Source organism: Lagenorhynchus albirostris, chromosome 4, assembly GCF_949774975.1.
Source record: "Lagenorhynchus albirostris chromosome 4, mLagAlb1.1, whole genome shotgun sequence".
Taxonomy (NCBI): domain Eukaryota; kingdom Metazoa; phylum Chordata; class Mammalia; order Artiodactyla; family Delphinidae; genus Lagenorhynchus; species Lagenorhynchus albirostris.
In genome coordinates this window covers 36,078,330-36,091,053 of record NC_083098.1, presented here as the reverse complement: position 1 = coordinate 36,091,053, position 12,724 = coordinate 36,078,330, and the positions used below count along the sequence as shown (strand labels likewise).

The following is a 12,724-nucleotide window of genomic DNA, read 5'->3' as shown; positions in this document are numbered from 1 at the left end:
GTGGTGGTGGGGGGTAGGGGCGGGGGGAGAGTGGTGGTTAGAATCTGAAAGACCACTTAAGAGACTACTGCAACAATCCATGTGAAGGTGATGGAGTCTGACTCTATTGTAAAGGAAAAGCCAGCGACCCCCGTGGAGATAGAGAAGGCTGTGGAGGAGAGCTCACCTTTGCAAAATGCCTTTCAGTCGTTGCAGCGGAGATCTAGAAGAGAAGCAGCGTATACACGTCTGGAGGTCAGGGAGGACACATCTGGAAGTGGCCAGCTTGTACACTGTGCTATAGCCATGAGGTCAGCAAGAGCGAGTGCCTATGGAGAGAGAAGAGGCCCAGGAGACACTAACACCAAGAAAAGGAGCCTGCAAAGGAGACACGACAGGAGGCCAGTGTGGCTGGAAGAAAGCCAGGAGGCTGCAGTGTCCTGGAAGCCGGAGTAAAGAAAATCAATCAAGGAGGGAGTGGGCAACTGAGAGGAAAGGTGCAGGCAGGCTGAGGAGGGCACTCAGCCCTGGTAAGAGGTATCCTACCCTTGGCCTGGATAAGAAGTTCCAGTGGAACAGCAGGATGAAAAGCTGGACCAGACAAGAGAGGCTGCGAGGGGAAGAATTAGAGACAGGCTTACGTGGTTTACAAATAAACAACCTTCCTTAGGAAATCTAGGAAACGTTTTGAAATTTTTGTGATTTGTGATTGGCATATATTCAAGGTTTGTTTCCTGAAGAATTCAAGAGGCTAACAAATGGGAGTTTTGTATTCAAGGCTCACAAGAGCATCTCTGATCAGTTTGCGAGACTACCAAATAACAGTGTCTTCTGTAAAAAGGATGGGGAGAGAACGTAAAGTTCATTTTGTTTGCCATTCTGTTTTCTGAATGGTTGCAGAACATGGAAGCTAAATTCTTTCCACAAGTCATATTAACATCAGAATCTCCATGAGGCCTAACTTACAGAAGGAGAATTGCATTCTTCAATCCCGATACTGGCTTGTCTGTCTGCTGTGTTCACTTCCTCCCCCCGTCATGCCCCAACCCCGCCAAGAGAATGTAGGTTCCATGAGAACAGAAACCACCTCTGTCTGACTGACCCCTGTTCTCTGGTGCACACCGGCTCTCAACTAAACGTTAAGTATTAAATGAAATGAAATGCCTGTGTATGGAGACATTTTTAGTTGTCACAACTGGAGGTTGCTACAGGCATCCCAGCAGTCAGAAATACTGCTAAATATCCTACAACACACAGGACAGTCACCATAACAAAGATTATACCACCCAAAATGTCCATAGTGCCAAGGTTAGAGAACCCTGCCTTAGAGAAAAAAGGAAAAAGAATTAACTCAATTCATGTGAAGAAAAACGGCCGCCAGCAGAAGCCTGGGGGTGCAGAGTGTGTGTGTGTGTGTGTGTGTGTGTGTGTGTGTGTGTGTGTGTGTGTGTGTGTGTGTATGTGTGTGTGTGTGTGTGTGTGTGTGTGTGTGTGTGTGTGTGTGTGTGTGTGTGTGTGTGTGTGTGTGTGTGTGTTTGGCTGCACTGTGAAGCTTGTGGGATCTTAGTTCCCTGACCAGGAATCGAACCTGGGCCCTCAGCAGGGAAAGCACGGAGTCCTAACCACTGGACAGCCAGGGAAGTCCCAAGCATGGGTATATTAAAATTCCCTCAAACACTGCTGGCTCTCACCCGATGTGGCTTTAGGAATTCATTTGTGTGAACTTTCCACTGGTGCTACAGGGAAAGAATCCAGGCTGTAGTGTTTGAAGAGTACGTGGCAAAAGAACCCAAAACAAACTAGCAAATATTTCCAACAAATATAAACTGAAGACTATCCTTATATATAAAAGAAGATGTTTGTTAGAAAAAGAATATCCCAGGAGAATAATAAGCAAAAGACTTACACATGTACATCACAAAAGATTTGTAAAAGGCCAAAGAATACGGAGGAAAAAAGGTCTAATTCATTAGTATTCAAAGAAATTCAGCAAGTCATGATGCTATTGTCATTTGAAATAAAACCCCCAAATTAACAATATAGAAATACAATACAGACATATACATATATACCCATGATAAAATGTTACTTTACCTGCCCTAGTTCAGCTCCACATACTCTGCCACCCAGTTTCCTACACCACACTGGCAGTCTGATCCTTCTGAAACTAAAACCGACTGCCACTTCCTTGCCTAGAACACTTCAGTGGGCCCCATTCCACTGGAGGCCCCTTGGCCTAGACAGCGTTAGGGTCCCCAGAATCTGCCACTGGTCGTTCCTCCTCCCACGTCCAGCACCACCCTTTGGGCTCAAGCTATACACAGTGCAGATGATCATCTGTAGCTGTTCGACCTTCTTGTTTACTCATAAATTTCCCTGGAATACCTAAAGCCTTTCCCCCCAGGAAACTCTCTGAGCCGGAGCCCCTATGGCACTCTGGGCTTAGTGTCATCATTTCACTTAGCACAGAGCCCGGAAATCCCAGTCCTCTCCTTAGAATGTAAGCTACAAGCTAGGACTGTCTTATTAATTTTTGTATCCACGGTGCTAGCACAGTATCTACTTGGTGCGCAGAATGATTAACATTTAAATTGTTTTGTTCATTCCTTTCTTTCATTTTCTTTTATTGTTTGAAATGTTCAGTACTTAGTTTAGAAAAGAGTGTTGGTGATTATACAGACAGCCCATCGGAACTTGAGTATTCTAACTTTTTAACTAGACCTTTCTCTGTAAACCAATGTTCATCACATAAACCTTCGAAACTGACTGTAGATCCAAACTGAATTTAAAAGTAAATGAGGATTAACCATCTACCACATGTATTTTCCCTAAGGAAAACAGCTAAAGGCAAAAGCTCTTCCAGAACATAGAGACAGGTTTCCACAGAAGGCAATGGCTTTGAGACATATTAAAAAGGAAGGAAAAAAGAAAAAAAGAGAGGAAGGAAAAGTCAGGAAACTTGGATACAATCTTAACTTTAAAAATACAATTTTGGCTTTAGTTTGTGAATGTTTTCAATTTGGGACTCAATGGTTTTGACTACAGGTGACACACAATCACCTTGACCTCAGCAGAAAACCTTGAGAATGCTCTGCAATGGCTGTATCTAAAGGAAACAGATGTTTGCCTTTCAGATGTATGGTATGACTCAATGAACACATCCCTTGCCAAATAGTTATGTATAGCTCAAGGATTTTTAAATCAAATATTGATTATTCAGCTAAATAAAAAAGAAATTCAGCAGCATACATAATCACACATATCCCCTTCCCTCATGTTAAGCTTTCACACAGAAGGCTTTCTGAGGCAGCATGTAAAGGTGCCAAAAGCAAACTGATACATGAAAAGGCCATGCTAGGAAAACTGGAGAAACAATGCCATTTACTCATAAATATGCTTCATTTTATCTGGAGAATTAGATATGTTTAATATCTATATATGTTGATATGACATTTTTTTCATCATAATTTTTAAGTATAATCCAAGACTAAAAAACATATTCTTTTTTTCTTTCAAACTTAAAGCTACAGAAGACCCCTTTCCTGTCACTGAACTTATTAATCCAAAGACAGTCAATACTGAAATACATGGCTACCTCTCAAAGAAGGGCCAAAATAAAGAGAAAGCCCGAAGTCTTCTCTAATTATTTCAGCTGCTGCCAATGGCAGGCTCTCCTGCTTTCACAGGCAGCACTGGTCGGTCTAATGCTGGTCCAAGTAATCTTCAAATCTTATTTCTGGAGAATGGAAACCTGTAGGGGCTGCAAAGTAAATCATCCAGTGAGACCTTGGTCCTACAGTGACGAAATTCTTATAAAAGCCATAAGGGCCAAGGCTATCCAATACCACACAAGCATATAAAATACATAAGGCTCCATGGGAAAAAACACTAACCACGAGAAATGATGACTTCTCTCACCAGTATAAAAGTGGGAAAAACTCAAGCCCAGTTGTAAATAGGTTGTCATTTTAGACTTCCTCTATAAAAAGCCAAATTATTACCAGGTCCCAATAAGTATGGAAGAAGTGCTGGTCAAGGAGATGTTTAATCTATACCTTTGATCCTAGGATAAACCAGGCAGTTAAATAATTTCAAAATGTGCAAAACAGACATTCCCCTTGAGTTCGCGAGGCGCTACAAAGTGTCTTTCAAATGATCCGCGAGTCCAACTTATTAAACAGCCACACAGGTGAGAACCAAATTCAGGTTTCCAACAGAAATTGTAGAATGTTACTTGGCAAAGCTACATTTCCCTAAGACAGCTTGTCAGGTAGCCGGTCAGTCTAAATCACTCTGGCTCCTCTGGAATTGCTGTCAAATCCCACTTGGCTGAGAGCTGAGGTCAGAGGACGTGAAGGCCAGCAGACGCTGGCTGAGCAGGGCATTGTGCCGCTTCAGGTACACTATGATGTCTCCTTGCTTCTCCACAATCTCTTCCAGGCTTGAGAGAGTCCTGCACAGAACCAAGGTATTCATGAGTTACACATGTTCACCAAAAGTCTCTTTGCAAATGGATCTCTACTAGTTTCCAGTACAGCACATTATATCCGTTACTTTTTCTTAGATTTTATAAGCCAAGGCAATATCCCCAAATGAGATTCTTTCTTTAGACTTGGTTTCACCACAGCTGAGAGGAAGTAAACAAATCAAACATAGTTGTAAACATATTTTAACATATGCAGAGTCCTTAAACTCCAAGCATCAGAATGGTCTCTAGATTTCCAGATGGAATAAACTTTTAAATCTCTTTCACTAATCTTTTACTCCACACTTACCTGAATCCAGTCTCCGAGGTAATATTGCTGGGGTAAGCATAGATTTTTTCTTCTTCAAGTACATCAGGCTGTGGCTTGGCTTTATTAAATTTTCGAATTTTCACTAAAATAATAAAGTCATTATTGTCAGGTTATCCAATCACGAAAAATTTTCTAATTCCATTTATTCAAATTTCATTAGTAATTGGCTATTCTTTTCAAGTAATATGCAAAAAAAAAAAAACGGTTCATGAAGTGAATAAACAAATAGGGAAAATGTGCTAAAAGGGAATGGAAATGATGATGCAGAAGCAGGAGAAGAGTCAGGAAAGAGCCATCAGTGCTCATTGCCCGGAAGTGAAGACACGTGGAAGAGCCAGGGAATTCGGCGACCTGGAGGCCACTGACGAACCTGAAGCCTTAACCCCAACATGAGTGTCCCTGGAGACGTGACCTCTGGTGAGGTAATCAAAGTAAGAACAAAGCAATGGGGGCGGTGCTGATCTGAGAGATGAAGGGACACCAGGAATGCACCTTCACAGAGCAAAGGCCACGTGAGGACACAGCGAGAGGCGGCCACCTACACACCAAGGAAGAAGCCTCTGGAGAAGCCAGGTCTGCGAAACCCTGATCTCAGAGGTCCAGCCTCCACAACTGAGAGAAAATAAGTTTGTGTGTCTTAGTCACCCAGGCTGGGTATGTGCTCTGGCAGCCCCAGCAGCCTAATGCACGTGGATAGAAGTCTGCTGCAGAGAGTTGAATAATCAGACACAACAAGGCTGTTGTTCCCAACCTTGCAGGTTTGGCTACAGACTGAGCTGAACAATCTGCATGTCTGAGTAAGAGCCACTGTCCGGGGGCCCTGACCCACCTGCGTAATAACCCTGGGACACGGCTGGAATGAGCACTCCCACCACAGATGGTGACAAGGGGCCAAGAGAAAGGGCTGAGCCAGGCCTCAGTGATGGCAGTGACTGTCCAATGAGACTGGCCTTGAGAATTGTTCGTGCAGCTCCAAATGGGTCAAGTATTCAACATGTGGGAAGGGGAAGGGGAGGTAGGTTAGGTCCCAGCACAATTTTTAAAGACTCCACATATGATTCTTTCCTTTCTTGTGACAACCCTTGAGATATAATTCACATGCAATGCAATTCCTTCAAAGTGTACAATTCAATGGTTCGGTACATTCAAACAGTTGTGCAACCGTCTCCACAATCAATTTTAGAACATCTTGTCACCCCAAAAAGAAGCCTGGGATCCATGAGCAGTCACTCTCTAGGTACCCCCACCTCCAGGACTAGGCAACCACTAATGTGTTCTCCTTCTCTATAGATGTGCCTGCTCTGGGCATTCCAAGTACACAGAATCATACAATATTTACGTCTGGCTTTTTTTTCTCTCAGCATAATGCTTTCAAGGTTCATCCATACTGTAAGTGTCAGTGCTTCATTCCACTATTCCTTCCTTTTTGTGGCTGAATACTATCCTCTGTATGGGTAGAACACCTTCTGTTGGTCTAGTCCTCACTTTATCCTAACACCATTTAGGTTGTTTCCACTTCTGGCTGCTATAAATAATGCCATTTGGAACATCTGTGTAAAAGTACACATGGACCCAGAAGTGCATGTGCTGAGTCATATGTTCAACATGTCATGGAACTCCCAGGACCCACAGATGATTCTGATGTGACTCTCAGATGAGAATAAGGCTGGAGAAGATTAAACAAAGAGGTTAAAGAGAAATGTGAGAAGGTTAGGAGACATGCAGAGTGTTCAATCAGAAAGGACCAGAAGGAAGCGGGCAGTGAGATGCCGAAAGAACCAGTGAGGGAATGTAACAAGAAGCCCTTGATTTTTAGGTGGTGGTCAAGAGAGTTAGAAATGAGAAGCCCCTCACACAAAAACAGACACACACAGATCAACACACAAACAGAACAGAGGACACAGAAATAAACCCACACACTTATGGTCAATTAATCCATGACAAGGGAAGCAAGAATATACAATGGAGAAAAGAATCTCTTCAATAAGCATTGCTGGGAAAACTGGACAGCTACATGTAAAAACTGAAATTAGAACATTCTCCAACACCATATACAAAAATAAACTCAAAATGGATTAAACACCTAAATGTAAGGCTGGAGACTATAAAACTGCTAGAGGAAAACATAGGCAGAACACTCTGACACAAATTGCAACAATTTTTTTTGGATCCATATCCTACAGTAATGGAAATATAAGCAAAAATAAACAAATGGGACCTAATGAAACTTAAAAGCTTTTGCACAGCAAAGGAAACCATAAACAACACAAAAACAAAACTTACAGAATGGGAGAAAATATTTCCAAACCACAAGACCAACAAGGGATTAATTTCCAAAATATACAAACAGCTCATATAGCTCAATATCAAAAAAACAAACAAACAACACAATCAAAAATTCGGCAAAACTCCTACACAGACATTTCTCCAAGAAGACATCAAGATGATCAACAGACACATGAAAAGATGCACAATACAGCTAATCAGAGAAATGCAAATCAAAACTACAATGAGGTATCACCTCACACCAGTCAGAATGGCCATCATCAAAAGTCTACAAAAAAGGGCTTCCCTGGTGGCGCAGTGGTTGAGAGTTCGCCTGCCGATGCAGGGGACATGGGTTTGTGCCCCGGTCTGGGAAGATCCCACATGCCGCAGAGCGGCTAGGCCCGTGAGCCATGGCCACTAAGCCTGCATGTCTGGAGCCTGTGCTCTGCAATGGGAGAGGCCACAACAGTGAGAGGCCTGCGTACCGCAAAAAAAAAAAAAAAAAAAAAAGGTCTACAAAAAAAAAAGTCTACAAATAAAATAAAAAGTCTACAAATAATAAATGCTGGAGGGGGTGGGGAGAAAAGGGAACCCTCCTGCACTGTTGATGGGAATGTAAATTGGTACAGCCACTATGGAGAACAGTATGGAGGTTTGTTAAAAAACTAAAAGCAGATTTACCATATGATCCAGCACTCCCACTCCTGGGCATATATCCAGAGGAAAAACATGGTTCAAAAGGTTACATGCAGGGGACTTCCCTGGTGGCACAGTGGTTAAGTATCTGCCTGCCCGCGAGCCGCGGCTAAAAGCGTGGACCCCAAGGATGGGCGCGAGCCGCAGCTAAAAGCGCGGATCCCAGAGACGGGCGGGAGACGCTAAGGCTGCTGCTGCCAGCACCAAGGGGCCTGTGTGCGAGCACAGGTCACTATCCACACCCCTCTTCCAGGGAGCCTGTGCAGCCCGCCACTGCCAGGGTCCCAGGAACCAGGGACAACTTCCCCGGGAGAACGCACGGCGCGCCTCAGGCTGGTGCAATGTCACGCCGGCCTCTGCCGGCCGCAGGCCCGTCCCGCACGCAGTGCCCCTCCCTTCCCCCCGGCCTGAGTGTGCCAGAGCCCCCGAATCAGCGGCTCCTTTAACCCCGTCCTGTCTGAGCGAAGAACAGACGCCCTCCAGCGACCTACACGCAGAGGCAGGGCCAAATCCAAAGCTGAGCCCCTGTAAGCTGTGAGAACAAAGAAGAGAAAGGGAAATCTCTCCCAGCAGCCTCAGAAGCAGCGGATTAAAGCTCCACAATCAACCTGATGTACCTGCATCTGTGGAATACCTGAATAGACAACGAATCATCCCAAATTGAGGAGGTGGACTTTGAGAGCAAGATCTATGATTTTTTCCCCTTTTCCTCTTTTTGTGAATGTGTATGTGTATGCTTCTGTGTGAGATCTTGTCTGTACAGCTTTGCTTCCACCATTTGTCCTAAGGTTTTATCCATCCTTTTTTTCTAAATAATTATTTTTTAATTCAATAACTTTATTATATTTTACTTTATTTTATTTTACTGTATCTTCTTTCTTTTTTCCTTCCTTCCCTCCTCCCTCCCTCCCTCCTTTCTTTCCTTCTTGCCTTCTTCTTTCTTTCTTTCTTCCTTCCTTCCTTCTCTCCTTTCTTTCTTTCTTTCTTCCTACTTCTACTAATTCTCTCTACTTTTTCTCCCTTTTATTCAGAGCCGTGTGGATGAAAGGCTCCTGGTGCTCCAGCCAGGAGTCAGGGCTCTGCCTCTGAGGTGGGAGAGCCAACTTCAGGACACTGGTCAACAAGAGACCTCCCAGCTCCACATAATATCAAACGGCGAAAATCTCCCAGAGACCTCCATCTTAACACCAGCACCCAGCTTCACTCAACAACCAGCAAGCTACAGTGCTGGACAACCTATGCCAAACAACTAGCAAGACAGGAACACAACCCCACCCATTAGCAGAGAGGCTGCCTAAAATCATAATAAGGCCACAGACACCCCAAAACACACCACCAGACGTGGACCTGCCCACTAGAGAGACAAGATCCAGCCTCATCCACCACAACACAGGCACTAGTCCCCTCCACCAGGAAGCCTACACAACCCAATGAACCAACCTTAGCCACTGGAGACAGACATCAAAAACAACGGGAACTACGAACCTGCAGCCTGCAAAAAGGAGACCCCAAACACAGTAAGATAAGCAAAATGAGAAGACAGAAACACACAGCAGATAAAGGAGCAAGATAAAAATGCACCAGACCTAACAAATGAAGAGGAAATAGGCAGTCAACCTGAAAAAGAATTCAGAATAATGATAGTAAAGATGATCCAAAATCTTGGAAATAAAATGGACAAAATGCAAGTAACATTTAACAAGGACCTAGAAGAAATAAAGATGAAACAAGCAACGATGAACAACACAATAAATGAAATTAAAAATACTCTAGATGGGATCAATAGCAGAATAACTGAGGCAGAAGAACGGATAAGTGACCTGGAAGATAAAATAGTGGAAATAACTACTGCAGAGCAGAATAAAGAAAAAAGAATGAAAAGAACTGAGGACAGTCTCAGAGACCTCTGGGACAACATTAAACCCACCAACATTCGAATTATAGGGGTTCCAGAAGAAGAAGAGAAAAAGAAAGGGACAGAGAAAATATTTGCAGAGATTATAGTTGAAAACTTCCCTAATATGGGAAAGGAAATAGTTAATCAAGTCCAGGAAGCACAGAGAGTCCCATACAGGATAAATCCAAGGAGAAATATGCCAAGACACATATTAATCAAACTGTCAAAAATTAAATACAAAGAAAGCATATTAAAAGCAGCAAGGGAAAAACAACAAATAACACACAAGGGAATCCCCATAAGGTTAACAGCTGATCTCTCAGCAGAAACTCTGCAAGCCAGAAGGGAGTGGCAGGACATACTGAAAGTGATGAAGGAGAAAAACCTGCAACCAAGACTACTCTACCCAGCAAGGATCTCATTCAGATTTGATGGAGAAATTAAAACCTTTACAGACAAGCAAAAGCTGAGAGAGTTCAGCACCACCAAACCAGCTTTACAACAAATGCTAAAGGAACTTCTCTAGACAAGAAACACAAGAGAAGGAAAAGACCTATATTAACGAACCCAAAACAATTAAGAAAATGGTAATAGGAACATACATATCGATAATTACCTTAAATGTAAATGTCCTAAATGCTCCCACCAAAAAACTGAATGGATACAAAAACAAGATGCATATATTTGCTGTCTACAAGAGACCCACTTCAGACCTAGAGACACATACAGACTGAAAGTAAGGGGATGGAAAAAGGTATTCCATGCAAATGGAAAGCAAAGGAAAGCTGGAGTAGCAATTCTCGTATCAGACAAAATAGACTTTAAAATAAAGACTATTAGAAGAGACAAAGAAAGACACTACATAATGATCAAGGTATCGATCCAAGAAGAAGATATAACAATTGTAAATATTTATGCACCCAACATAGGAGCACCTCAATACATAAGGCAAATACTAACAGCCATAAAAGGGGAAATCGACAGTAACACATTCATAGTAGGGGACTTTAACACCCCACTTTCACCAATGGACAGATCATCCAAAATGAAAATAAATAAGGAAACACAAGCTTTAAATGATACATTAAACAAGATGGACTTAATGGATATTTATAGGACACTCCATCCAAAAACAACAGAATACACATTTTTCTCAGGTGCTCGTGGAACATTCTCCAGGATTGATCATATCTTAGGTCACAAATCAAGCCTTGGTAAATTTAAGAAAATTGAAATTGTATCAAGTATCTTTTCTGACCACAATGCCATGAGACTAGATATCAATTACAGGAAAAGATCTGTAAAAAATACAAACACATGGAGGCTAAACGATACACTACTTAATAATGAAGTGATCACTGAAGAAATCAAAGAGGAAATCAAAAAATACCTAGAAACAAATGACAATGGAGACACAACGACCCAAAACTTGTGGGATGCAGCAAAACCAGTTCTAAGGGGGAAGTTTATAGCAATACAAGCCCACCTTAAGAAGCAGGAAACATCTAGAATAAACAACCTAACCTTGTACCTCAAGCAATTAGAGAAAGAAGAACAAAAAAACCCCAAAGTTAGCAGAAGGAAACAATAGCAAAGATCAATAAAACTAAAAGCTGGTTCTTTGAGAAGATAAACAAAATAGATAAACCACTAGCCAGACTCATCAAGAAAAAAAGGGAGAAGACTCAAATCAATAGAATTAGAAATGAAAAAGGAGAAGTAACAACTGACACTGCAGAAATAAAAAAGATCATGAGAGATTACTACAAGCAACTCTATGCCAATAAAACGGACAATCTGGAAGAAATGCACAAATTCTTAGAAATGCACAACCTGTCAAGACTGAATCAGGAAGAAATAGAAAATATGAACAGACCAATCACAAGCACTGAAATTGAAACTGTGATTAAAAATCTTCCAAACAAACAAAAGCCCAGGACCAGATGGCTTCACAGGCGAATTCTATCAAACATTTAGAGAAGAGCTAACACCTATCCTTCTCAAACTCTTCCAAAATATAGCAGAGGGAGGACCACTCCCTAACTCCTTCTACGAGGCCACCATCACCTTGATACCAAAACCAGACAAGGATGTCACAAAGAAAGAAAACTACAGGTCAATATCACTGATGAACATAGATGCAAAAATCCTCAACAAAATACTAGCAAACAGAATCCAACAGCACATTAAAAGGATCATACACCATGATCCAGTGGGGTTTATTCCAGGAATGCAAGGATTCTTCAACATATGCAAATCTATCAATGTGATAAACCATATTAACAAATTGAAGGGGAAAAACCGTATGATCATCTCAATAGATGCAGAGAAAGCTTTTGACAAAATTCAACACTCATTTATGATAAAAACCCTGCAGAAAGTAGGCATAGAGGGAACTTTCCTCAACATAATAAAGGCCATATATGACAAGCCCACAGCGAACATCATCCTCAATGGTGAAAAACTGAAAGCATTTCCACTAAGATCAGGAACAAGACAAGTTTGCCCACTCTCACCACTCTTATTCAACATAGTTCTGGAAGTTTTAGCCACAGCAATCAGAGAAGAAAAGGAAATAAAAGGAATCCAAAAGGAAAAGAAGAAGTAAAGCTGTCACTGTTTGCAGATGACATGACACTATACATAGAGAACCCTAAAGATGCTACCAGAAAACTACTAGAGCTAATCAATGAATTTGGTAAAGTAGCAGGATACAAAATTAATGCACAGGAATCTCTGGCATTCCTATATACTAATGATGAAAAATCTGAAAGTGAAATCACGAAAACACTCCCATTTACCATTGCAAAGAATAGAAGAATAAAATATCTAAGAATAAACCTACCTAAAGAGACAAACGACCTGTATGCAGAAAATTATAAGACACTGATGAAAGAAATTAAAGATGATACAAATAGATGGAGAGATATACCATGTTCTTGGATTGGAAGAATCAACATTGTGAAAATGACTCTACTACCCAAAGCAATCTACAGATTCAATGCAATCCCTATCAAACTACCACTGGCATTTTTCACAGAACTAGAACAAAAAATTTCACAATTTGTATGGAAACACAAAAGACCCC

At 41.8% G+C, this 12,724-nt stretch overlaps 1 protein-coding gene across 5 annotated transcripts in view; it reads right to left on the bottom strand.

The window, feature by feature from the left end:
* Positions 1 to 3,343: 3,343 nt before the first annotated feature.
* Positions 3,344 to 12,724, bottom strand: part of TMEM192 (transmembrane protein 192) — a 29,652-nt gene continuing 20,271 nt past the window's right edge. For all 5 annotated transcript variants that reach the window (XM_060147835.1, XM_060147838.1, XM_060147839.1 and 2 more), the window contains 2 exons: positions 4,755 to 4,857; positions 3,344 to 4,432 (listed from right to left, as the gene is read on the bottom strand). In XM_060147835.1, coding sequence (XP_060003818.1) covers positions 4,294 to 4,432; positions 4,755 to 4,857 — 242 coding nt within the window. In that variant the 3' untranslated portion in view covers positions 3,344 to 4,293. The remainder of the gene's footprint in view (positions 4,433 to 4,754; positions 4,858 to 12,724) is intronic.